Source organism: Neltuma alba, unplaced genomic scaffold (assembly GCF_004799145.2).
Source record: "Neltuma alba isolate B1F8T4 unplaced genomic scaffold, ASM479914v2 tig00004011_pilon, whole genome shotgun sequence".
Classification (NCBI taxonomy): domain Eukaryota; kingdom Viridiplantae; phylum Streptophyta; class Magnoliopsida; order Fabales; family Fabaceae; genus Neltuma; species Neltuma alba.
The window spans coordinates 95569-123433 of record NW_021633523.1 but is presented as its reverse complement, the minus strand read 5'-3'; the positions used below and the strand labels follow the sequence as shown (position 1 = coordinate 123433).

General features: G+C 34.0%; 2 protein-coding genes across 2 annotated transcripts; both read right to left on the bottom strand.

Annotated features, from left to right (window-relative positions):
• Positions 1 to 700: 700 nt before the first annotated feature.
• On the bottom strand, positions 701 to 16067 carry LOC114743399 (citrate synthase, mitochondrial). Its single transcript, XM_028931609.1, has 20 exons — positions 15973 to 16067; positions 15635 to 15701; positions 15433 to 15495; positions 14936 to 14977; positions 9255 to 9320; positions 9039 to 9104; positions 8798 to 8911; positions 8587 to 8650; positions 5426 to 5508; positions 4998 to 5047; positions 4842 to 4919; positions 4567 to 4695; positions 4415 to 4457; positions 4181 to 4267; positions 2694 to 2798; positions 2262 to 2369; positions 2092 to 2142; positions 1473 to 1546; positions 1329 to 1380; positions 701 to 1024 (listed from the first exon to the last, which is right to left on the bottom strand). The coding sequence occupies exons 2-20, from the start codon at positions 15683 to 15685 to the stop codon at positions 926 to 928; spliced, it is 1425 nt and encodes a 474-aa protein (XP_028787442.1). The 5' UTR covers positions 15686 to 15701; positions 15973 to 16067; the 3' UTR covers positions 701 to 925.
• A 4800-nt stretch (positions 16068 to 20867) lies between these two features.
• On the bottom strand, positions 20868 to 21299 carry LOC114743396 (VQ motif-containing protein 17-like). The gene has a single exon (XM_028931607.1). The coding sequence runs from the start codon at positions 21297 to 21299 to the stop codon at positions 20868 to 20870; it is 432 nt and encodes a 143-aa protein (XP_028787440.1).
• Between the last annotated feature and the right edge of the window lie 6566 nt (positions 21300 to 27865).

Genomic DNA, 27865 nt, shown 5'->3' with positions numbered 1-27865 from the left:
GTTTCTTATAAACAGGAACAAAAAATATATTCTCTCTCTGTTTTATGAACATGATCAGAAGAGTATGCATTTATTTTTTATTATATAATTAACAAGAAAGTGATAAATTATAATTATACCCAGGCCATTCATTCTATCATTTAGGTTCTACGTAACTGATGCAGATCAAATTATCATATTGAATCTAATTACTTGTGTTATTATATTTTTTTAAAAAATATTTTTCTCCATATATATGCTATCCAGTTGTTACGGATACGGAAAGATTTGAATCACCTATACCCTCTAGTTTGTAAATAGTAAAACTCCTTGTTTTTTTTATATTATATTATTTATATGTGTTATATTATTTTTATGTGTGTGTATGTACATTGGTAGTATTTATTCTACATTTTTTAGAATAAAACCAAGTATGACCCAGTAAAATCAATTGAACTGAAATAGGGCACAAAAGACTAACATGATGAACCACTATTCATTTTCTCATTGAAAGAGAGGTAACTTTGTGCTCAAGGCCTCGAACAGAATTTTTTTTTTTTTTTGGGGTAATCAAGTGAGAATAGTTTATTTATATGTTTTTTTTATAATCTATTATTAACTTCCATTTTCCGTATTTTGCATCTATTATGTACAGATAAAATAGGCCACTTAATAGTAAGCTACAAATGAAATCTGGCGATTAATCATTTACACAAGTGAATAAACCAAGAACAGGAATATTTCCTTTATTTGATGTTACCTCGAAGTTAAATCTGTTGGGGGGAAGAAAATCCCCTTTTCACCTAAATCCAAAACCTTTTGGATACCTCAACTAAACAGACAAAAAACAAAAAATCCCTCAATGAATTTGCACCAACTTTTCAATTTTACACCAACCTCCATCTTCTGTGAGAAATTCCATCTTCAGAAAAAAATGTTTAATATTTCAGGATGATGAAGCTTTCCCAGATAATTCCTCAAGTTTCTCCAATGTAACACTTTTGGGCCTTTCAAGTGGCATCCCAAGGGCGCGGTCCCATATCAGCTGAAATACACAGAAACAGCATTTTTTTTAAAAAGAAATTCAAGACACCAATAAAGAATAAATTGATAATTAGGTCCCTAAGTTGTTATATTTCTTCAGTTTTCCTCAAAAATTAATCAGTGCATGATTAAATATCTAAAAATAGCAAAATCATCACATGCTAACCCTTTTGGTATCTCTGACATTTGACATGTGTTCATGTAATATACTAGTAGAGATTAACTAGTGCAATCACCAATCTTTGGAAGTATTTAAGGGCTAAAACAATCTGGGGACAAGAATAGTTGACAGTAGTATGACCAACCTGAGGACCAATTCCAAAACTCCTTGAGACACCAAAGAGAACAGTGTAATAGCTGTCCAAAACGATTAAAGGGCATTATAATCATCCTTAATTGCATCATAACAAATATCTCAAGCTGAACATCTTATATTAGTGAGACCATACCTCTCCTCAGTTAAGCCAAAGTAGTTCAATAGTACACCACTGTGAGCATCAACATTAGGCCATGGATTCTTCACCTGCACCATTGGAAAACATGAAGTCAACAATCAGAAGAATATCCTGTGCCTGGTAGCCAGGAACTCCTCAGTAGAATTTCGATATCTAATGTCAAAATGAAGAACAGAAAATAAAAATGAAAATCGAAGCAGCATGCGCCACATAACTTAAGTTTTTTAAGGTAAAAAGAACCACAAGGACCAAATATAAAGTGATTTTGCGTTGACGGGACAGTGCTAACAATTCTAAACAACTCAATAAAGGCCTGAAATCCCATAATATAATATGCAATAAAAGCTCAGATTAAACTAGGAGTCCTTTCTTCCCTCAGGCGTTGTCCAAAGCCTGTTCTGTTTTCGGCTAACCTTACAAACAAGTATTATTCTGTCAATGTTGAGCAGCCAAGCATGTATTCAATTCATAAATTTATCATAACTGGAAGTAGATGGCTAGATGCATAATATGCACAAATGATTTTGCATTTAATGAAAAATAAGATGATATCTTCCATAGGATTTTTTTTTTAGTTTTTTACATTCATTCAAAAATAAAAACATAACTTTACCTTGCCTAACTGAGTGAGAATGGGAGGCACAACCTCTTTCAGCTTGGATACCTGCAGCAATCACAAAGCAAAGTTTAAATCAAGCAGATTTTTTGCAAATAAGCCTCAGTTTTGCATTTAGAAGGCGCTCCCTAATTAACACAATCAAATTAGGAAAGAAGTGGTATAACCAGCAGGAACAGTGGATCATCAGGCAGATGCTTCAATGCAAATTCCCTCTGGCATGTGTATCTTGGGTCTGTTTTGCGCAGGACTCCATGTCCATATCCAGGTATAACCTGTAAATTCAAAGAGCAAAAGAGTCAACCCTATCAAGTAGCCAAGCGTTTTCTAAAGAAAAATTTTATTTGAGAAATTCTTATTGGCAGGGATAGACAAAATTTATAGCTCCAGATGCATATGACAAAGAGCCTTACTGCCCATCAGCTAACAAATCCTTTATTGTAGACAAGTCAAAGAGTTGAATGAAATTCCTCTTCGATTTGTTTTGTGCGCAGCCATGGACAGTGTATGTTCACACAGAAAAGCATGCATCCTAGATTCGTTTGAAGAATAATAAAAAGACTTAAAAATTCTTCGTTGAATGTGACTCACAACATTACCTGACCACTATTCAATGTTTTATGAACATAGTCTTTCAATTGTTCTGTACTTATGTGCGGAGTTCCAAACTCCTGAACAACATGTCTGATCCAACGCAAAACTTCCTGAAACCCCAAAAAAGTGAAGAATAAGGTAACCAAAATCAATAACATATAAGCAGAAGCAGAGACAAGCCATGATCATAATAATTTTTCAACTTGATATGATTTTAAAAAAATAAATAAATAAATAAATCAAGACAACAGAACAAGCACTAGTTTACTTCTATAGTTGGGAAAGCAAAGACTATGAAGTTTAAGCATCGTGCTCCTACTAAAATAGATACCGCTATAACAATCTAGATGCATTTAAGGGGGGGAAAAAAGAAAATTAAATTCATATCCCAGAATATTTTGATAATTAATGGCCCATTGTGAAAAATTTTGTCGGGCTTGAAGCACAGATAAAGCATGATTGCTCATGCTTACTTCTATAGAATTTTTAAGTCTCATTAAACAGGAAATAATAGGTTTTCGTAGAAATAGAAGTTACTGACTAGAAAGGCGATAAAAAAAAAACCAAAAGAAAAAAGAACAAAACAAAACAAAACAAAAAAATTGAGGACAAGTAATCCACTGAAAATCTAGAACAAGAGAGTAAAAAGTCATTAGATCAGGAGCTCTCTAACTTTGTAATTTGACGACGCACCACCCCTTACAAAAGGACCACTAACTGACGCCTAATTTTTAAGTTTCTGTGGGAAGCAAACTAATTGGAGACATACATGATTTTGCACTTCCAGAAAATTAGTCAAGAATGTGAGATACGCATGACTTTTCACATTCTTAACCAATTATAGTACTGCAATAGCTAGCAAAATAAAGCCAATACTGCAGAAAACTGGGGCTAGAAAATAATAGTAGAGACTTTCCAGTAGGGGGGAAAAAAACTAACTGGATTTTTGTTATGTTTCAATGGACATAAGGAAATCGGAATGGAATGAATGGGAGAGGGAGTGGGAATGCAAGAGTATTTTCGCTATGCATGAAAAAAAAAAAAAAAGAAGAAAGGGTACACTTTTCCAAATAATGTTTGGTATGGCAGAAATAAAGAAATAGAATTAATAATGACATTAAAAAATGACCCTATACATAAAAAGTAGGAAACTTATGGGATGCATGGGTTAAGGACAAGATGGCCTTTTTCAACTTCATCGCCCTATGTTCAGTGCCATTCCTTAGATGTAATGATGTAACAAATTTTGGCTCAAAAGCATTCTATGGGGTAACTCTGGGCACTCCATTTCCATGTACCAAACCAAGGATTGCTGCAATGTTTCTCCTTTTCCCTTTCCTTCCTTATCTTTTCATGAAAACCAAACACAGGAAGAGGACATTTCAAAACAGCAGAAGATGAAAAACATTCAAAAGAAAAAGGCATGCACACAAGTGCACACACGTGCGTGTGAAAGAAAGAGAGTAGAAGATATATAAATAAAAAGAGCAACCTGATTGGCTAAGCCATGCAGTGGGCCAGCTAAACCATTCAGAGCAGCTGCAAATGCAAGGTAAGGATCTGAAAGCGGACTACCAACCTGGATTGAACATTAAGGTTAATTAAATAAAAGAAAGAAACAGATGCTTCAACAAAAAAAGTCTTTATTAATTATTAAAAGGTCAAATCATCGCACAAGCTTCAGAATTAGAATAGAATAAGAACATAAATAACAAAGATGACTTACTAGGTGGGCGGCATGAGCACTAACATTCCCTCCTTCATGGTCACTGCAATCCGGTTTCAACCAAAATGTTAAGCAGTAAAACATTTGGCGGTAATTTCAACAAAACTTTATAATACATCATAACCACAGTATATCCCAGTGGAGAAACAAACCTATGGATGGTGATATACAGCCTCATAAACTCGAGCATTTTTGGATCATCAAATCCCAACATGTGGGAGTAGTTTCCACCATAATCCAAAGAATCATCCATTGGTATGAATTTTCCATCCTTATATTTCCTTTAAGAAATTCAAGAACACGTTGATTAATCCAATCATAAGAAAGGTAGAAGAAGTTCTGTAAACACATTGATCAATATCACCTCGTAACTTGCCCAAAGCAATTTAATTGAGTAGCAATGATAAGGATTATACGATTTACATACCTTCTATAAACATAAGCGGCAACTGCTGGCACACGAGCAATCAAATTCATGCAATCCTCATAAGTTGGCTCCCAATACCTATATCAACATATCTGCTACTGTAACTTTTAAGGTATCACAAGTTTTGAAGAAGAAAAAAGAAATTCAGAAGCTCACTTTGATTTGGCAATCCCACTCTCATATGCCTTCTGAAATTCACTCTGAATCTGGAAGATGGAATGAACGATTGCAAGTCATTTCTGTGCCCTTACAGAAATAATTATTGGTATCTCAGGCATATCAATTTCCCAATATATGCAGTCCTGTCTGATCCAAGTTTACCTTTTATAGCTCATTACTATTATAAACATATTAGGATACAAAGTACAACATAAAGCATACGCCATTTTCCTGAATAAAAACATCATAAAATTCAATACTCAAGAGGTCTATTGTTCACACAGACAGACTATTTACTAGCATATTGCAAATGTCTCATCCCGCAGGTCATATTACGATACAAGCGCATAACAACACATGTATTAGCTCAGAAAGAAAAAGCAATTCAGTTTTCACATAACTCAAAATGAAATACGCTATTCAACCTGAAGAGCCATGACACCAGTAGCAAACTGAGTCATTGCATGAGCTTCAACAGGCAGGGCATCAATAGCCTTAAAAGCATAGTCTGCAAGGAAAAATACAAATTCACATTAAATGCCTTTTTGTGATACGCTACCTAACAGATTTAAGTTGACTTATTCAAGGAAGGGTAAACGTGGCAGAGAAGAATCAGATATGGAATAGCTGTTTTTCAATATTTTTATTATTATTTTCTGTTAACAAGTTTCAGTTGAGAAATAAGAGGGATACCCCACTTTAACGTTAGAGTTAGTTCCAGATTTAGTTGCTGATTGTTATCTTTGAATTATCAACATATTCTCCCTCTGTAATTCATTATAAAAAGGCTCATTAGCCTCAGGAATAACATGAGACATTTTTCAGAGAGTTCATTCACATTGGAGATTCTCCTTTGGTCTTTTAGCGAGTATTGTGAGATACTTGCAGTTCTTTCTACTAGAATTTTCCCTTTTTATTTTCCTGTTTTGTTATTTTCTAATCCTGGTCCCTACCATTTTGTCACGTCAAGACCTAAAGTATTATTACCACTCTTATCAATAAACTGGCAGAAAGTGTTATAGTAACCCAAGACCATAGGGAGAAAAATTAGGCACGTGAGAAACATACAAGTGACACATAAGTGAACAGCAGACCTCAACAGCAGACATGATACATTTTAAAAAATAAAAAAATAAAAAAATGAAAATAAAAAACTCCTTAGATTGCTTCTCTGATTAACATGTACTGGGTAAATACTGTGATTTCGTCCCGTCAATAATATACAAGCATTTTTGGATCTTCATGCCGGCAAAACATGAATACCATAATATTTAAGTTTACATGTGCAGTTACATTGTAAACGAAAAGCGATTGTTTAAGGCCATGCATTTGTGCAATATTGCGGAAAAACTGGAAAAGTATCATTTGGCGGAAAAAGAGACGAAGAGAGCAGTGAGTGAAGTACATTCTGAAGCATATGAGGAGTTTTATAAGGAGTTAGGAACAAAGGCGGGGGAAAGAAATATTTACAGGATTGCGAAGCAAAAAGAAAGGAAAACGAGAGATTTAGACCAAGTGAAGTGTATAAAGGATAAAAAAGGTAAAGTTATAGTTACTCATGAAGATACCAAAGATAAATGGGAGTCTTACTTTTACAAGTTGTTTAATGAGGAAAGCGAATGTGCGACTCAGAATTTGGAGGACTTGCTAATTAGCAAAGATGATCGGATTTTGACTTTTTACTGCAGGATCCGCATCGGAGAGGCTAAGGCAGCTCTCAAGAAAACGGACAATGGTAAAGTCGTTGGACCTGATGGTATTCTTATTGAAATTTAGGAATGTTTAGGCAAGGAAGGTGAATTGTGGCTAACCAAGCTTTTTAATAAAATTTTATACTCCAAGAATATGCTGGATGAATGGAGGAAAAAGTCTTTAGTTCCTATTTACAAGAATAAAAGAGATATTCAAAACTATGTAAACTATAGAAGGATAAAACTTATGAGCCATACGATGAAGTTGTGGGAAAAAGTAATTGAACATAGGTGAAGGTTGGAGACTTCTATTTCGGAGAACCAATTTGCATTTATGCCAGGAAGATCCATTAACTGAAGCAATTTATTTACTGAGGGGGTTAATAGAAAGATATAGGAATGAAAGAAGGGATTTAGATGTGGTTTTTATTGACTTGGAAAAAGCTTATAATCTCGGGCCAAGAGAAGTACTTTGGAAGGTTTTGGAAAAGAAAAGTATACGAGTTGCTTATATTAAAATCATACAAGATATATATAAGAAGCTAACTACGAGCCTGGAGGTGAGACAAAAGACTTTCCCATTAAGATTGGCTTACATCAGGGATCTTTTTTGAGTCCTTATTTGTTTAATATTATTCTGGACGTTCTAACTGAGTTTATTCAAGAAAAAACCCTTAAGTACATGTTTTGCGCAGATGACATAGTTCTCATGGCTAAATCAAGAGAAGAGATTAACTTTAAATTGGAGCTATAGAGGACTTTGGAGTCGAAAGTTTTTTGCTTGTGCAGAAACAAAAAAGAATATATGTATTGTAATTTTGGAGGGAGGCAAGGCAATGGTGATTTGGAGGTGAAGTTGGAGATCAAATTATTCCTCAACTATCAAAGTTCAAACATCTACAATCCATTGTACATGAGGATGATGAAATTGATGGAGAAGTTTCTCATAAAATACAAGCTGGTTGGTTAAAATGGAAGAAGGCTATTGGAGTTATTTGCGATAAGAAGGAACCTAAGAAACTCAAGGGAAAATTTTATCAGACTGTTATAAAACCAATTATGTTGTACGGTAGTGAATATTAAGCAACAAAGAGAAAACAAGAGCATAGAGTTGAGGTAGGAGAAATGAAAATGTTGAGATGGATATGTGGTCATACAAGAAAAGATAAGATTCAAAATAAAAATATCAAAGTAAGAGTAGATATGATGCCTATCGAAGAGAAAATGGTTAAACATCGCTTGAGGTGGTTTGGGCATATGCAAAGAAAGGGTAGATCACACAATGTGGAGTCTTGTAGAAAGGGTCAGAGGAAGACTGGGAAGAATGCTTAATGAGGTTATTGAACGAGACCCCTTGGTCAACAACATATCTAAAGACTTGGTTGTTGATAGAGCACAATGGCATCGTGCGATTCATGTAACCGACCTCACTTAGTGGGATAAAGCTTGTTGTTGTTGCTGTGCATGTTACATTGTACTTAGAAACATGTGCATTTCCTCAAACAAGAACTATACATGTTATTTTAACCAAAAAAAAAAATGGAGGCAGCGCACAACAACAACAGAAATGAGACTCCCAACACACGGGACCCCAGCTCAAACCATAAAAGCATGCCAATGCATCGTTATACCTAAATTTTCAAAATTTATTCTGGTTAATCTAATAGAAAATTGAACAAGGGGAAAGCAGATACATATTCTTTAAGAAGGACATATTCTGCATCCATGGCAATGTGCTTTGGGTCAATTTGTGTGCTGCTATATCTATGTTAAGAAACTGGATGAAAAATCAACTAAAAGATCTAGAAAGCAACTAAATCAATGCATTTAAGTCTAAAGATTGAACTGATAAACAACTTGCAATCACTAAGTACTGTTTCAAGGAGGAAGTGAACCTGGGACAGTCGCACGACTTCGCAATTCCTGGGATAATGAATCTACTTGTGCTTTGCTTGGTATCTGGGACATAATGAAGAAATAAAGATCATTGTCAAGTTCCAACTCAAGCCCAAATATGATATGAAAACCCTATACAAGGGCATGGTATTTTATGTAAGACAATCTGAACCAATTACTCCAATTAGCTCAAGTAGAACTGTGGAATACCTTTCCCGTCAGTAGAAGCCAGAGAACAGCCTCAGGCAATGGCTCTCCACCAGGAACAGCAGCTGGAAGTGCTTTCTGACATTCAGGGATTGACATGCCTCTGAAGCGAATTCCCTAGAAAACAGAAGCAACCTGACCTCAAAAGTCCATTTAATAAAAAATAGCAAGTCCAGAATTTTATCAACTAGTCAGTAGGAAGTTAAATAATTCATCAAAAAGCTGGATATTATTAGACGCATACCTCCTCCGGATCAACAGATGAGCCTAGCCACAACAAAGCTGTCATTCCTCTCATTCCGCCAATAACCTTTCAATGGTGACAATGGACACAAACAGATTAGATCTGTTTCTCCAAACAATCTACTTGTTCACAAACAGAGACGAGGAAAGTGGAATAATAAAATATTGTTATCAATTTGGAACTTCACATCTATGAGGGAGAAAAACAAAAATTTACCATATCAACGGTGGTCTTGCCCAATTCAACCTGTCCATAGTCTTTTTTCAGCTTTTTAACACGTTCCTGAAACCAGAACATAAATATAAATATATATTGACAGAGATCAGAATCGAGTTCCGACATATTCCAAAGTCAAGATGTCAACGAAAGTTCAACAAACTAAGCACAAAAAGTCAAAGCACATACGCACATCTTACTCTTCTCAACAATTAATCATCACAGGGGATCACAAACTACGTATAATACTGAACAACTAACTTAGAATAGAACGCAAATTGCAGAAATAGCAACATGTTCGTAAGAGCACAAGCAAGAATATAATATACCAGCACCTAGTACGCGCTTTCAATTAAATAATAACTCAACCAAACAAAATATAAAGATCTCCTACTTGATATATATAGGCATCATATGTCAGAAAGATAGATCACACTTAAAAGGCATACAAAAATCAGGCCTATAAGTAAGCAGAAAGGAAAGAAGTGTTAGAAAGCCCATGATTCTTGCCTATCATTAAGCATGAGAATAATATCCCTGATTGTATGCTGTCATTAATTGTAGTGATTGTTTTTTGATTCTAGCCGGATTATTATCACTGTCCGGACCCTATATATTGTAATGATCTTATATGAAATAATACAATGGAGTGAAACACTCAGATTTAAACATGGTATCAGAGCACTGGGGTTGGAACCGTCCTGAACCCCTGCCGTAAACAGAGAGAGAGCGAGGAGAGAGAGTGAGGGAGAGAGAGAGAACCGCCGGCGTCCTCAGATCTGAAGGCCAGAGAAGGACGTGACCGACACCACCCCTCCAATCCTCACCGGAATCCTCCGATCGGCGCGTCCCCAGAAGCCGGCGTCCAACGGAGCAACGCGTGAAGCTCACGCGCCGTCACAAGCCTCTGCGCGTGAAGTCCACGCGCCGTCACAAGCCGCCGCGCGTGAAGTCCACGCGCCGTCGCCAGATCCGTCCCAGTACAGTACTTCGTCCAGAAGATGAATCCACAAGACTTTCCACCACTTTTTGGGTCCGTTCACAATATGCCTGTCGAAAAAGGCACCATTCCAATGGTTTTTATGTCTGGCACATCCTCAAATACTCAAGGTACTCCTTCACCAGTAGCCCCCTCCAAAACTTCTGATCCAATGCCAGATTTGACAACAGTCACTGAACAGCAACCTATGATGGTGGCTCACAAACTAAATGGCAACAACTACCTCCAATGGTCCCAGAGTGTATTGATGTATCTACGTGGGAAGCGTAAGGAGAAATATATTAATGGAGAAGCAAGACAACCGGCATACAACGATCCCATTTTTGACACCTGGTTCGCTGAAAATAATCAGGTGATGTCTTGGCTATGTAACTCAATGACTCTTGAAATCAGTGAGGGATACCTTCTTGCAAGCACAGCCAAGGAAATTTGGGATGCTGCTAAGCGCACTTACTCTACCTTGGACAACGCTGCTGCTTTGTTGGACCTAAGGAGGCAACTCAAAGAACTGAAGCAAGGAAACTTGACTATAACACAGTACTACAGTACTCTGACAAAGATATGGCAGCAATTGGATCTCTTTGAAGTACATCCTTGGAAGAATATTGATGATGCTAATTACTACAGACAACTAGTTGAAAAGGGACGAACATATGATTTTCTGTTGGGTTTGAATGATGCTTTTGAAGAAGTAAGAGGCAGAATTATGGGTCTAAAGCCCCTTCCATCCCTATTTGAAGTCTTCAGTATGGTTAAGTTTGAAGAAAGTCGGAGACACCTCACTCAGGGTAACCAAACTCCAGTTGATGCCTCAGCTTTAGTCACAAGGGGACCCCAGACATCAGAGAGCTTTGAAAGAAAAGGGAACAAGTGGTGCAATCACTGTAACAAGAAAGGCCACACCAGAGATGAATGCTGGAAACTGCATGGAAAACCAACCCATGGGAAACAGCAACAGCGTCGAGATGGAAAAAGCCACCACACCTCCTCCGAAGAAAGAGGTGATGATGGAGATCGCTTAACCAAAGAAGAACTTCAACTGCTCCGAAAGGTGCTCGAAAGGCAAAACTCATCAAAAAAGGTTCCCAATGTGAACTTGATTCAGTCAGGTAATTCTATTATTGCTCTTAATGCAATGGTCACTAGTGATGAAACATGGATTGTCGACTCTGGTGCTACAGACCACATGACTGGTAATAAATCCCTCTTCAAAACTCTCAAATATTGCCATGAGAACCTCCGAGTAAAAGTGGCAACTGGACTATATACTAAAGTTGAAGGTGTTGGCACTGTGGCCCTCTCTGATGACTTGGAAATTCATAATGTTTTGTTTGTTCCTGCTCTCACTTGCAATCTTATATCTGTCAGCAAACTGACTAAAGGACAAGTATGTCGGGTGATCTTTGATGATGTTAACTGTGTTTTTCAGGATTCGATCTCGGGGAGGAAGATTTTGACTGCTAAGGAATGGGATGGACTCTACTACTTTGAAGGAAAGGACATGAAGACAAAAGGAGCAAGGAAGGCTATGGTTAGCTCCAATTCTCAAAATAAAAATGTAATGTTGTGGCATCAAAGATTAGGCCACCCCAGTTTTGATTATATGAAGCATGTGTTTCCAACATTATTCAATAAAAATTCTTCTCCTTTCCAATGTGAAACTTGTCAAATTGCCAAACAAACTCGCACATCTTTTCCCAAGCATACTTACAAACCCACTAACCCTTTTGCATTGATCCACACCGACATTTGGGGACCTGCCAAAACCAAAACCCGAACAGGCACAAGGTGGTTTATCACATTCATCGATGATCACACACGGGTTACATGGGTTTATCTTATGAAAGAGAAATCCGAAGCCTTACAAATTTTCAAAAACTTTTATGCCTTTGTGAAAACCCAATTCCAAACTCCCATCAAAGTACTGAGGAGTGACAATGCCAAAGAGTATGTGAGTGGAGCCTTTAGGGAATTTCTTGAGCAACAGGGAATCCATCACCAAACCTCGTGTGTCTATACCCCACAACAAAATGGCGTTGCCGAGCGGAAAAATAGACACCTTTTGGAAGTAACCCGAGCCATTATGATGGAAAGAAATGTTCCAAGCCTGTTTTGGGGAGATGCAGTACTAACTGCAGCCTATCTTATTAACAGAATGGCCTCCAAAGTCCTCAACTTCCAAACCCCTATTCAAAAACTCCTTGAGACCTACCCTGCCTCACCTATCATCAATACCATCCCACAAAAGGTCTTTGGGTGTGTGGTCTTTGTCCATAAACATGATGGGGGAAAACTAGGTGCTAGAGCCGAAAAATGTTTCTTTCTTGGGTATTCCTCAACCCACAAAGGCTATAAGTGTTACTGTCCCTCTACCAGAAAACTCATAATCTCCAAAGACACAGTTTTCTATGAAGATGATGCATACTATCCCAAATTACCCATTCAGGGGGAGAATTGTGGAGTAGAATGGCTAATTACCCCTGAACCTGAGACCAACGCACCTCCTAATCCTCCAGAACTCTATACACCGCACGAAGAAATCCCTGAACCTGAACCAGAAACCCCTAAACCTACATCTCAACCAGAACAGCCCAAAACCCCCACAAACAATACTCACACAATGGAAACAAATGCTGAAATTGATGCAGGGGTGACAGAGCACTCAAGATCTCACTCAAGTGAACAAGACAGTAGTAGTGGGGTTCCTTCCATTCCAAGGCAGCAACATGATTCCAATCCGGAGTTGGATCCTGAAGAACTAGGATGGCCTATTGCACTTAGAAAGGGGGTAAGGTCTTGTACTCAGCATCCTATACAACGATTTGTCTCTTATGGCAATCTATCTGCTAGAATGCAAACCTTTGTGGTGAATAGCTCACAGGTGAAAATTCCAGAAACATTTCAACAGGCCATGAAAGATCCTAACTGGAAACATGCAGCATATGAAGAGTTGAAAGCCCTGAAGGAGAATAACACGTGGGATATAACCACACTTCCTAAGGACAAGAAAGCAGTAGGTTGCAGGTGGATCTTCACACCGAAATTCAACCCTGACGGAAGCATCAACAAGTACAAAGGGAGATTAGTTGCAAAAGGGTACACTCAAACTTATGGGATTGATTATCAAGAAACGTTTGCTCCCGTGGCAAAGTTCAATACCATCCAAGTACTCTTATCCCTAGCTGCTAATCTTGACTGGTCCCTACATCAACTGGATGTAAAGAATGCTTTCCTAAATGGAGACTTAGAGGAGGAAGTATACATGGAAGTTCCAGATGGAGTAATAGCTCCACCTAATTCAGTTTGCAAACTGAAGAAGTCATTATATGGCCTGAAACAGTCTCCACGGGCATGGTTTGACAGGTTTGCCAAAGCAATCAAAAGGTTTGGTTACAACCAAGGACAAGCTGATCACACTCTTTTTGTCAAACACAATGATGGAAAGGTAACGATCCTAATTGTGTATGTGGATGATATAGTCATAACTGGTGATGATGAAGCTTCGATCTCTCAACTCAAGAAAGCCCTAGCTAGAGAATTCCAAGTGAAGGACCTAGGTCAAATGAGGTACTTTCTCGGAATGGAGGTTGCTAGGTCCAAAAAGGGTATAAGTGTGTCACAACGGAAATACACACTTGATTTACTCCATGAAACAGGGACACTTGGGGCTAAGCCGAATGGAACACCTATGGAAGAGTCATGCAATCTGGAGGTTAAACCAGAAGGGATACCGGTTAACTCAGAAAGATACAGAAAACTTGTGGGTAAACTGATCTACTTGACCCATACACGACCTGACATTAGTTATGCAGTTGGGGTGGTAAGCCAATTTATGCACCAACCTCAGGAAGAACATATGGAGGCTGTGTACGGAATCCTTTCCTATCTTAAACTCAATCCTGGAAGGGGAATATTTTTTAAAAAGGGGAATACAAGAAACATAGAAGTCTATACTGATGCAGACCATGGGAGAGCTGTAGATAACAGGAGATCTGTCACAGGTTACTGCACCTATGTTTGGGGAAATCTTGTGACTTGGCGAAGCAAGAAACAGACCGTAGTCTCAAGAAGCAGTGCTGAAGCTGAACTAAGAGCTGTAGCTCTAGGGGTGTGTGAAGGAATGTGGGTGATTAGACTCCTGAAGGAATTGAGAATTCCCTATGAAGGACCAGTGAACCTCTGGTGTGACAACCAAGCCAGTATTGAAATGACAAAGAATCCAGTGTATCATGACCGAACAAAACATGTCGATATTGATCGGCATTTTATCAAAGAAAAGGTAGAAGGTGGTATCATCAACTTAAGCTATGTGCGTTCGATTGATCAGATTGCTGACATCATGACCAAACCTTTAGCCAGAGTCAAGTTTGAAGGGCTTCGAAGCAAGCTGGGGATGGTTGACATCTACTCTCCAGCTTGAGGGGGAGTGTTAGAAAGCCCATGATTCTTGCCTATCATTAAGCATGAGAATAATATCCCTGATTGTATGCTGTCATTAATTGTAGTGATTGTTTTTTGATTCTAGCCGGATTATTATCACTGTCCGGACCCTATATATTGTAATGATCTTATATGAAATAATACAATGGAGTGAAACACTCAGATTTAAACAAGAAGCAAGAAGCATAAGTTATGCATTAAGCTGTCCAACACAAAATCAAAGATACGAAATGCCACAAACCTGTTGCTCGGGAATCAGCTCCTTCAACTCAGAATACAGATCCTACATGATAGAAGATAACTAGTATGAGCAGAAGCGGATGTAGACGTAGTTCCAGAGAACAACTTCATCCAGCATTGTATGTCAAACTAGGAAAATTTCTTAATTCTTACATCAGGAATATTGAACTAACAACACTCGTTAGATAAGGCAACATATAAACACGTTTAACAGAAAATAAGAATATTCTTCGAGTGTTTCAGAAGTCAAGAACAAATAGCTGCGGCTCAAAGGCTCAATGTCAAGTCTCAGAGCCCCATAATTACCATACATGAAAATATCAACGAAGTCAGAAAATAGAATTTAAATAGTCTAGAGCCAATTCCGAACAATTTCAAAATATCGTTCCTAGAATATGCATGATGTTCCCAATAAATCTATCCCAGTACATGTCGTCAACTTCAAGTACCGAAGACACCACACAGAGAGAGAGAGCGAGAGAGAGAGAGAGAGATTACAAGGTTACTAGAGCTCTGAGTTTGAAGCAATCGAATTGAACTGGCGATGCTAGATTGTTGGCCCTGAAATTACAAGAATGTTTTTTCGACAGAAATTAGTCTCATATGCAAATCATACAGCAAATGAACCCAGACAAAAGCATGAAAAAATTAATAAAATTCAACTCAATCGAATTTCAAGGCTCCGCCGTTTCACACTCACCACGCGAGAGCGAAGCTTCGAAAGTGCAGAAACACTTCTGAAGAAAGCCATCTATAACCGCGACAACCTACAACAACTCTTCGAGCATTAACAAAGCATAGGGAATCAATATAGAAAAGCACATAACAAGAAGTTCAGCTCAACCATAAAAAATGAGAACAGATCATGAATGTAACAAAAACTTGATATTTCTTTAGAAGCGAAACTTCAATAAGCATGAGATCAGATCAAATACCGAAACCCAAAGAAAAGGAGATAACTAGAAAAGAGAGAAATGATCGAAGACTGATAAATGAGAATAAAAGATGAAATCAGAGCGAAAAATAAGCATCACATACCAGGATTCTGGGAATGGAAAATAAGGGGTTTGAACGAAAAATAGAAAAGAAGAACGCAGAGAGTAAAAGTCAGAGAAGTAACTAGTGCGAGAGATGTGGGATCAGCTACGACTACTCAGAATGAAGAGTACAATAAGAGCGTGTGATGCGAATGCGACCGTGACTGCGATTATTTGTCGCTGAGGCTGTGGTCTGTGAAGAAAAAACTACGATTATTTTCATTTTGACATTTTAATTTCTTTTTTGGGGCCCGGAGGAAAAGTAATGAACCTTTTCTAAGAACATGCTATTCACCTGTTTACGACGCAAGAGTTCAACTGCTAAAATGTTAAAATGTACTGCCCTCCGATCCTAATTATAAGAACTAGTTAATTAATTTAAAGAAATTAAAAAAAGAAGTTAAGTTAGTTATTTGTAATAAATAGATATTATCTTTCCTAAAATATCCTTACTAATCAAGTGTATTAGCTAAAATTACCATTATTAAAAAGACTATATTAGGAAAAAAATGCATAAATATAAAAGACAAACTGGATTGAGGTCTTATATTTAGGACTAAAATAAAAGTTAAAAAAAATCTTATATTAAGAATCGGAGATAGTATGTAGAGGTAAAGCCGTAAAGGGTTCGAATTTTCACTGTACAAAGAAAAAGAAATTAATAATGAAACTATTTTTGGTCAACTAGAAGCAATGAAAATTTTTAATTAAAGAAAATAAGACAATTAAGTTATAATAATCAGTTATATTTTATAATAAAATAATGATAATAATACGAAAGAATATTGCCATCGATCCTTAAAAATTATTCTATTAAAATTAACTAAAAAGATAATGTAAAGAATTTAAAGTATATAAAAAAATATTGTTTAAAGTTGTTTATAAATATTTTTACATAAATTAAGATAAAACTTTCCACACGTTTTTTGAATTTTCTAAATTATAATTGAAAAGTCATTTTTAAAATTCCGATTATCATTCCAAACAAGTCCACTTCTAATTATGTGAGGGTTAGATAGAAATGCCTTCTAATAAGAATGAGAGAGGAATATACGACATTATATATGTTTCGCCAACTTAAATTATCCTACCCCAGTTCTTAATATAAAAAAATTAGTTAAGTTAATTATTTATAACAAATAAGTGTTGTATCCTATAAAATATATTTTTTAATCATATGTATTAATTAGAACTATCATTTGATAAAACATTTAACATGTGTACAACTACTGCAAGGACTGTCTAAAAAATAATGAATAAATAAAATAAAATAGATTGAGATCATATATTTATAACTAAATAGAACGTTAAATTAATTTTTATATTAAAGAGAGGAGATAGTATATTTCTAACCTTTGAGTCTTTTTAATGTTATAAGGCTAAGAATACATTTCAAAAGCAAAATCAAAAAGTAAGAGAGGAAGAGAGCGGTTTAAAGTTGACCCCTAAGCATCTTTGTGGTCTTCTTTAGCAATTGACTTTCTAAAATGTCTGCAATAACAAAAAGGACGGTTAGGTTGAGGCCCGGCGCACCTAAACATGGCATGGCATGGCATCCAATTCCTGACCTGCCGCATGATCGGTGGGTCAAATCAAATGTTCCAAATTATACAACCACACGTGGGTCGTGGATGCAATGGAGTAGTAACAAGCGTTTTTTTTAATCAATATACGTAAATTAAAATAAAACTCTTTTCACACATATTTATTTTATATTTTATAAATTATAATTAAAAAAAATTTAAGTCATTCTAAGCAAGTCTATATAATTATATTAGGGATAATTAATCTGAAAGTCCTTATAGTTTCAATAAATTTTGAATCAGGTCCCTATAATTTTTTTCTTTTTATCATGTCCTTATATTTTTACCTGTTTTTAATTAAATCCTTGCATTTATTTTTCTTTTTATCAAGTCCTTATAAGTTTACCTTATTTTTAATTAAGTCCCTAAATTTTTTATTCTTTATTTGATAAATTCTAATAGTACTACTCTATAAACATAAAATAATATTTATTATTTAATATTAGTTTATAAACAATAATATTTTAAAAATAATAAATCATTATAATAATTTTTTTGCAAAAAAATTAATTGTTGTAAAAATTTTTCCTGAATTAATTAATTATATTACTTATCTTTTATTATATAATTATTAATATTTTATATTTCAGTATTAATTTATTTAATTAATTTTATATTTAATTAATAAATAAAAATTAAAACTAGATGGACCTGATTAAAAATTTAGTGAAATTATAAGGACTTAATAAAAAGAAAAATAAATGCAAGGACTTAATTAAAAACAAATGAAAGTATAAGAACCTGATAAAAAGAAAAAAAACTATAAAGACCTAATTCAAAATTGGTTGAAACTACAAGGACTTGCGGATTAATTAACCCATTATATTATGGACAATACTTACATCAAATTACTTATATTTATTATATCAACCATATGTTACATTTAATTATAAATCTATATAAAACAAAAAAAGACACATGATTATATGTGATCGGAGGTTTGATATACTAGATACAAGCATCCTGACCTAAATTTTTCTCTTATATTATTGCATTGAAAATTTTTGAAAAATTATAATTACAAATTATAATTAATTTTATAGATTAAATTTATCATTAAGGCATCGCAAGAAGAAACCTTGCTCTCCCGTGCAAAGATACGTCCTCGTGGTTTTGAAAAATGAAATCCATCGTATAATTAAATTTGTTTCATGCATGGCTTTCCTTAACGGGTGAGAAGGTAAAAGTGGTTAAAATATGGGGTAAATTTTTTTTTTTGAAAAAGCCACTTTTGTTACTTATAAATATTTAATTTTTCTGGATTTGAAAATAAAGGAATGGGAAAGGGAAAAGGCAAAAGGTAGCTGCTCGCATCTGATGCCTTCTTTGTTGATTGATAATATTTCTTTGTAAATTGAATTTGCAATTTGCGTTTTCCTCCAACATGTACACACACATATAATTACATTAAAACAAATACTCGTATAATTTATCATCAAATTAAAGAATAAAAGTGCATTACTTTTTTATGATGAAAATAAAAGTGCATTACTATTTTGAAGTGATATCATCTGCTCGCTCAAGTATTTTAATTTAATAGAATCTACAATAATCTTGTCGACAATGAAATTGAAATTAAATTCTTTGCGACTTGCACGTTAATGTACACGGCTAAATAACTAGTTGCATTCTATTTTTTACAAAAAATATTATAACTTACAATTTAAAGTCACAAGTGGCCATGATGGCATTGGCTCTCCTATGTTTTCAAATTGTATATTTTACAACTTCAGCTGAAAACCTGTCTACCCCGGTTTTTACTTTCCAAGACTTAAATGAGTATCCATGAGTTAGGAATGTGTAGGGACTGGGTTAGGATATAATATTAAGTTTAATTGGGTTACAAATAGGATTAAATTTACTAAGAATCAAACAAAGCAGTATAGGTCTAGCTATACTGTTAGTGAAGGAATTTGCAAATTCCATTGTAGAAAAAACTGTAACTAATTAATAATCCTCTGGTCCTAAATATATGGCCTATTTTGTAGTATAAATTGCTGTAATTTGTACCAATTTACACTACAAAATGAGTCCTATGTTTAGGATCAGAGGAATAGTAATTAGTAACGAAATTTTGTCGCTAAACTTCTTAGTAATGAAAATTCTGTAGCTAAATCTCATCACCAATCGCTATATAAATAGGTTCAGAACTTGCCCAAAATTGTTTGCATATTCTAGGTCTTGTTTTAGGGCATCGCATTCCTAAGGTTGTAATTATTGAAATCTGAAATATGCCTACATCATTAACAATATGTCGAGTTTGACTAAATATAAAACATCGACTATACATTCTTTTCATTAAAAGAAATATAAAACAAGTTAAAATAATGACTAATAATGCCAAGTAACCTGGTTCTATATCTCCAGTTTTAGAATAATTTGCTCTTTCTTCAAAAGATAGAAAATTAGATGACATGGGAATGGAATATTATTATCATATTGCGTGTGTGTGTGTCTGTGCGTTAGGGATGATGTCTTTTTCTGGGCTGAGATTAGAGATTTCGGGGTAAATACGCCGTTATGATGTGAATGTTTTTATTATATATTGCTTTAAGAAATACTCCTCCGGTCCTTATTATAAGACCCCATTTGACTTTTTATTTGGTTCTAATTATAAGACCCAAATCCATTTTGTCTCTTATATTTATGCATTTTTTTCCAAGATAATCCTTCTAATAATGATAGTTTTAGCCAATATACTTAATTAGCAAGGATATTTTATGAATGACAACACTTATTTATTATAAATAACCAACTTAACTTACTTCCTTAATCTCCTCAAATAAGTCAATTGGGTCTTATAATTAGGACCGGAGGAGTATTACATTTATATTCAATAGTTTAATTTGTTGATACATGCGTGATGCGATTGAATAATTAAATTTATAGGGTGATCAATTTATGCAAGCTTTTGATGGGACCGATCGCTGCTGGAAAATGAGCCCCAGGCCTCTTATGTTCAAGCATGATTTTGGCCGAATGCTTTAAAAAGACATCATATGAGACATCAATATACGAAGTATATATGGTCGAGAATAGGTTTTATACCTACAAGATCATGTTTCATAAGTTTAATTTGTTTTGTGTGTGTGTATAGTTATAACAAATCCACTGGATCATTAAAAGGATCCAATTATATGTTAAAGTCAAAACAAAACAAACTTGATTCAAAATAAAGAAAGCTAAGAGTCGTATCTGAAGTGGATCGAAGAAGCACCGGTTCTTATTTACATATATTTACAAACCAAGGAGATGAGATAAATTAAAGAGATGAGAATTGATAATAATACAGCGTAAAAGAAGGCCTTAATTATTAGTTCATAGCACTTAACTGTTCCATAAAGCCATCCACTTCAGAGAACCCAGCATGATGACGACGATGATCAAAGAAACCACCCAACCTGATCTCCTTGTTTGACTTTAACCTCCTCGATATCTCATCATCATCATCTTCTTCTTCTTCTTCTTCATTCTTGATCCTCTTGCCATTTCGCAGACCCAGAAAGTCCTCTCCTTCTTCTTGTTTTTCCACAGTCCTCCGGTTATATCCAGGCTTGCCGGTCAATCTCTGAACAAGGTCTCTGAAATTTGCCGCATCAGTTTGTATTATTTTCGGTGCATCCACGTGAATTACTCTGATCTTTGGCTTCAGTTTTGCGATCACCTGAGACTGCCGTGAGCCTCCTCTCTGATCGATTCCGAACTTAGATGATGAACTTGGAAAAAGCGCGCCCGGCTTTGTCATCGATGATCTGTAATATTTTCTGTGGAAGCTCTGGCTAGCTAGATAGGAGAAGAAAGACGTGCTTTAATTTACAAGTTGTTGATTTTTGTATTCCTATATATGAAACAAGGCAAGTTTTAATAGGAATATTGTAATATATATAGCTTTATATGCTGAAGAAGAGAACGAGAAGTTAACCACCAAGCTGATGCAATCAAGTTTTGAAAACTAGGGTTGGATATGTAAAATATATCTCAAAAAGCTTCACTCTCAAGGAAGTGATTATGAAATGGTAACTTCGTGGTACGTACATACGAAACAGAAGAAAATAAGAGGTTGTTTTTTCATATAAGAATTTTCTTTTGTCCTTTAGCTATAAATAATTAAAAAAATAATTAATTATTAATAATTTACCCTCCCCTTTTTATAAGAAACGTCCTCTCTCATCGCAGTGTCTCTAAGGCACCGTTTGGATGCACTTGCAAACTATGGTTTGGAAGCTCAAACCATGGTTTGCACAAAATGCTATCCAAACACCCCCTCAAAAACCAAAACCATGGTTTTGGGCCAAACCATGGTTTTGGAAAAAGCAAAAATTTTTTGCTTTTGGAGAAAAAAGGGAGAGTGTGAGAGCCTATAGGATATGTATCTTGTTATTTTTTTTATAAACATATTTTTTATAAACATATTTAATCTTATATTTTATAAATATATATACATATTAATTATTTATTAATTATATTATCTTATGTATTATTAATTATGTTAATAAAAAATATATTATTAACAACTTTATTCCTCTAAATTAAAATATATCATAAAATCTATTTTTTCTGTAATTATCATATTAACTTATTTCTTTTTTTTAGTAATTTGTATATATAAAAAGTGCTTCTGATAACAACTATCTAAACACTCTCACTTCTCAAAATCACTTTTTCATAAAATCTATTCTTTCCAAAATCTATTCTCCAGAATCACTTTTTTAAACCACGGTTTGGTTTCATCCAAACACACCCTAAATATAACGATATAAGAAACAATTTCTCTTATCTAAAATTTTAGACTTGTCTTTTAACTTATTATCTCTTTATAATAAATTTCTATTCATTATCTTTCACGTATTCTTTTTACAAATAAAGATATAATTAGAAAAATATATATGTAAACATCTTACACATTAATTTTTATTGCTTTTAACTAAATTTAATTGGTATTTTAAGTCACATGATTTTGATAATTGTTTCTTATAATAAGAAACTGAAGGAGTATTACATATATCTTAATTAGAAATCTCAATTTTTGTATGGTAAGAATAAATGAACATTCCATGATGCCATTACACTACAAGTAAAAAAACCAAATTCCATGCTCTCCATAAAGATGAACATGCCATATGAGATTACATTCATAAAGTCCCTTATAAATAGGCCTATCTCTTGGCATATATAGATGAAATGAAAAAGAATGTTTTTATGAATAGTTTAATATAGACATGATTTAATAAAAATTGGAATCCATATTTATCTCATTTTTTCCATGCTTTTCTCTTAAAGAAATGGTGAACATCATTTTGCTATGTATCCTTATTGATGAAGAAGCCGAAGTCAGCTAGTTCCATTTTATTAAATAAGAAAACAAAGGGCCGGTTTTTGATATATGGTAGGCACGGCAAATATTTTCTATAATATCTGCAGCTAGCGTGAATAGTCTTCCATTGTTATTAAATCAATTTTCATATACATAGATCATCATTGACCAAGAAGAATACTACATAGTAATTCACAGTATTCAAACTCATGAACCTAATTAAGTATGGCGGCTTTTAAAAAGAAAACGAAAGTTAAGATAGAATATAACAACATGTCCTAATTTGCTAGGCCATTTTTAGACCGCTAAACAACGTTTCTCTACTGTCACACCAACCAATATTAAGATATCATCTATATGATAGTAATATATTAATATGTTACTATCAATCTAAAGGGGCCAATATCAAGTTTTGTGAACAGAAAAAACAAAGATTAATGCACCAAGAAACTATAGTCGTTATTAATAATCCGGTTCTTAATTTAAAAGCTAGTTGACTAGTTTGAGTAAATTAAAAAAATTAATTAAATTAATTATTTGTAATAAATAGATGTTGTCTTCCGTAAAATACTTTTGCTAATCAAGTCTTATTTGATAAAAATTTAATATGTGCAACTACTACAACGACTATCTTAAATAAATAAATAAATATGAGAACTAACGTATGTTGAGGTCTTCTATTTAGGACCAAATTAAAAATCAAACAAACTTTTATATGAAGAACAGAAAGCACTACCTCTAGTTCTAATTATAAGACCTCATTTGTAGTTTACCAATAAATTCTTATAATTAGGATTGGAGGCAGTAGTATGTTTCATGAGGTGAAAAGTAAGATTTGATACTATAGCCAAGACCCTATCTTGTTCATAAAGCTAGAGTTAACTACAAGAAAGGCAATAAAGTAAGCATTAACGTTTTGAGAAGGGAAATGATTTTTTTATTCTTGTTAAATTTAATAAAAGACACATGTTAATAAATTAATAGATGTTATTAAAAAGTCAAACTTTTAATATTGACATTTTTAATATCTTCGTGCTGCAGAAAGCGGGTGAGAAGGATGAGAACATACAGTTTAGTTAATTTTTTCACTAGACAGTTTGATTTATTATTGATTATGGCCAAATCAAAGGACTTATTGCCTTTGCATTCCTATGATGTGATCGTTTTGTAGACACTAAATTATAATATGTTTTACAGTAACGTGTTTTACAGTATCAAGAAAAATTTTGAATTTCATTAACTATGTATCTTAAAATTTAATTAAAATTTAATACTTTTTAAATTTTATTCCTAGTTAATATTTTATCTGTTTCTTATGAGAAATATTTGACCAAAGTTAGTTAAACTTGATTAGAGGAAAAAATATGTAAAAACTATAACTTCTTTTTCAAAAACACCTTTATTTATGAAAGGGAGAGAGTATATATAAGAAAGAATAAGAAAATTATTAGAATAAAAAATATTGTGGAAGGGAAAGAATGTGTGGTGGAAAGAGAAATACTGAAATCGTATCATGTTAAAATGAGTAATTAAATTCCTAAAAAAAAATGAGTAACTACATAGGGGCAAAATGAAAAATTAATAAAAAATTTGAGATATCATCTAAATGTCTGTCTTATAAATAGGAGCAAGCCATATGTGGTAATTATTTCTTGTAAATAAGAACAAAAGGAGCATATACTTTATCTCTATATTTAATGGCTTGTTTCTATAATAATGAATTAATGGTAAAATTGCACATTCAAATAAAGAATTATATGATATGACTTATAAATAGAACTACTTTTACTCTACCTTATAAAACCCTATAAATAATAAGACGAGATCAAAAGAATATTTAACATTTTAGACCAATGCCACGCTAATGAGAAGATATATCTAGGGGTTTTCTCTTGACGGGTCTGTAAAGCAATTGGATTCCATATTCTTTAAGGTAAAATTGTTTTGGACATCATAAATAGAAATACTAATCATGTTGAGAGACCAACTGCTTCACAATGCTTGAATGTATGGACCAAATGGACCAACTTTCTTTTATCAACTGATCTAATTTTTTTAATATGATAAATTAAAGCCCTTAGTCATCGTTTGCAAGTCTCTATCAGCCCACAAGTTGATTAATTAACTTTTTTGTTGTAATCCTAATTGTGAAGTATTAACCACCAAACTAAACAAAGATGCCAAAATCTATAGTAAAATATATTAGTTATAAGATTATAAATACTGCAGCTTATTTTTTTGTATTATGTGTAATGCATGAGACAATTACATAATTCATATGACCCTCCTTTTATTTGATGTATTCAATCTGGCATTTCTTGTTTCCTAGTGATATCCCTACCAGCATAATAAGAGTTGAGACACGAAAATTATAATTTATAAATTAGCATGCACATTAATATTGCAACTTTTGAAAGTCAAGCCACTGAAAAAGTTCAAAATGATTTATATTTATAAAAAAAACCTAGTAACTCAGTGTTATATTTTTTAAGTAAATGATTTAATTAGATATGTATAAAAAAAATCAATCACAAATTACATAATAAAAATTTAATCAAATGCAACTCAGAAAAAGGCTTGTTCAACTAAATTTAAGCTGAGACTAATAAAAAATTAGTTAAATTATATGTTTAGTCCTTTTAATTTGCATCAAATTTTAATTTAGTCTCTTAAATTTAAAAAGTGTATTTTTAGTTTCTTAAATTTAACATTATTAACCTTACTAATGGGAAAGTGTGATTAAAGAACTTAACTTTAAAAATATAATAGACTTTACCTAAGTTTTGTCCTTATATAAAATACTAAGTATAAATTATTAAAATTATAATCAAAGGCAAAAAAATTGTTAAAGTTATGATCAATGATGATAAGCCAAACACAATGATGATGAGAAGGGGAAATGAGCGAAAAAACAATCTGCAAAACAGGCCAGTATTTTGCCAATTTTTTTTGGTGACCTGGAGGCCCAACAGCCAACCCATATTACTCTATCTCGGGTTTTTGGGCCAACAACCCATATCACTCTACGTAACCCATGTTACTCCATCTTGAAGCGATTTTTATATTTTTAAAAATAAAAGGCAAATGACCCGTTTCTTGTTTTTTTGGCGGATCGGAAGAATTTCTTTGGATGTTCTTTGATTTTCCAAGATGATGTTTACCCGCCAAAGGACAAATGGCAGAAGCAAGCGAAGGAGCCAAAGTAAGAAAACACCAGAAGAGTATTAATAGAAGTCCAAAGTAGCCACCAACAAGGGTGGGTATAAGTGGTAAGCAGCTTGGTACTGCTTAAACGAAGTCTCGAGTTCGAGCCTCAATATATGCAGAAATACCTGTTATGAGACTCACCCACTATAACCAGGTACGCGATGTGAGTCCGATCTAGATGTAATCGGAATAAAGCTCCGGCCCCCGGGGGATCGGAAGAATATCATTCTATCCATCAATTTTGGGCTGAAGAATAAGCATACAATTAATTCAAATGATGAATGGTTTGCATTTTTTTTCCAAAAAAAAAAATCATTAAAAAATAACAAGAACTATAAATTTTATGCGGTCATAGTAGATGTAGGTTTCTGATCTGCAGAACCAAAACATGCTAAATATTTGTGTTATTTGTTTTTTTTCTATTTAGTGTCTTTGGCATTATTATGCCTACTGATATATATATATACACTATTTTTGTTCTTAATATAAGGGTTAAATAATTAATTTATAAATATTAAAAAAATATTTAAATTAATTATTTGTAATAAATAGATGTTTACTTTATGATAATCTATATTATTTATAAGCTATTCATAGTTGAAATTTACTTATCTATTCTTTAGTAAAATTATAATAATATTTTTTTTTATGAAATGTTAAATATGAACTATCAAAATCTAATTTAACAGTAATAAAGGGGTGTGGGAGAGGAAGAGTTGAGGAGAGAAGATGCTTCCGTTTCCCTTTGTGGATCCAATTCTGGAAAAATATAAGGAACTATTTCTGGCTAGCCATGGATATGATGAACAACCAAAATCGAAAATCGTGATCAAACTTGACATATATTTTGTTGGCAAAGCATCCAAAGAATCAAAGAATCTTAGAATTTCATGATTCATATATTAGAACATCAATCAATGAGGCAATAAAGAGATGAGGCAAAAATAAAAAAAGAATGAACAAATGAATCCCATATTATATGTTGCTGCTGGGATATCAAATACTGAAACACATTCATTCATTCATGTAGACAACTTCAAGTGCTGCACTTGGCAGACCTCGGAGAGGATTCTCCGTCCCACGGCAACTCAGCGATCACGGCGAGAATCCGGCGAACACTCGCACTCCGGGCAACCTTGAAGCCGTAATTGGATCTCTTCTTCTGCTTGCTGGTGTTGGAGAAGATGTCAGAAGGACTGGAAAGGATGAGGTAGACCAAAGCTTGGACAACCACGAACACCACCACCTTCACCAACATATCATCGAAGCTGCTCGTTACAATCCTGATGATTTCTTTGTTTTGTGCGATTGAACTAATAGAAGATCAGATACTTTTTGAGTTTTTCTGATACCAAGCAATGACATAAATTTATATGCTAATTAGCGTAACCTTTTATGGTGTCTGAGATTGTATGTGACAAAGGAGATTGTGTTTGACCAGCCGTTGAACAAAAAAAGGAACTAACAATTACTAAAGAAAAGCAACAACGTAACTTTGATCACTTATTCTTTGTTCACATTGAAGGAAGGAAACTGAGTTGGGCATTTAATTAGTAAAAAGTGAAAAACTAAGGGTTGTAGTGGGGGATTAAGTAGCATTTTTTTACTCAAACAAACGTGCGAAAGTGGTTGACCATTCAGGGTATAGCTTAAGCGGAGACAGTGGGGTTTGGTGAATTATATTTGAAGCCATCATCTACATGTTGATGACCTGATTGGTGGCCTAATTACTAATTAATTAATTGTAATATATTCATTGGTCTCTCTGTTTTTTTTTTTTTGACACCAAT

What these genes read in the sequence shown, in the direction of transcription:
- LOC114743399 (XM_028931609.1), bottom strand. Translation starts at nt 15,685, where the DNA reads ATGGCTTTCTTCAGAAGTGTTTCTGCACTTTCGAAGCTTCGCTCTCGC. An exon ending in CTCAGAGCTCTAGTAACCTT is followed by an intron (nt 14,978 to 15,432) that starts GTAATCTCTCTC and finishes TCTATCATGTAG; the next exon opens with GATCTGTATTCTGAGTTGAA. An exon ending in AGTGGGATTGCCAAATCAAA is followed by an intron (nt 4,920 to 4,997) that starts GTGAGCTTCTGA and finishes ATGTTGATATAG; the next exon opens with GTATTGGGAGCCAACTTATG.
- LOC114743396 (XM_028931607.1), bottom strand. Translation starts at nt 21,299, where the DNA reads ATGACAAAGCCGGGCGCGCTTTTTCCAAGTTCATCATCTAAGTTCGGA.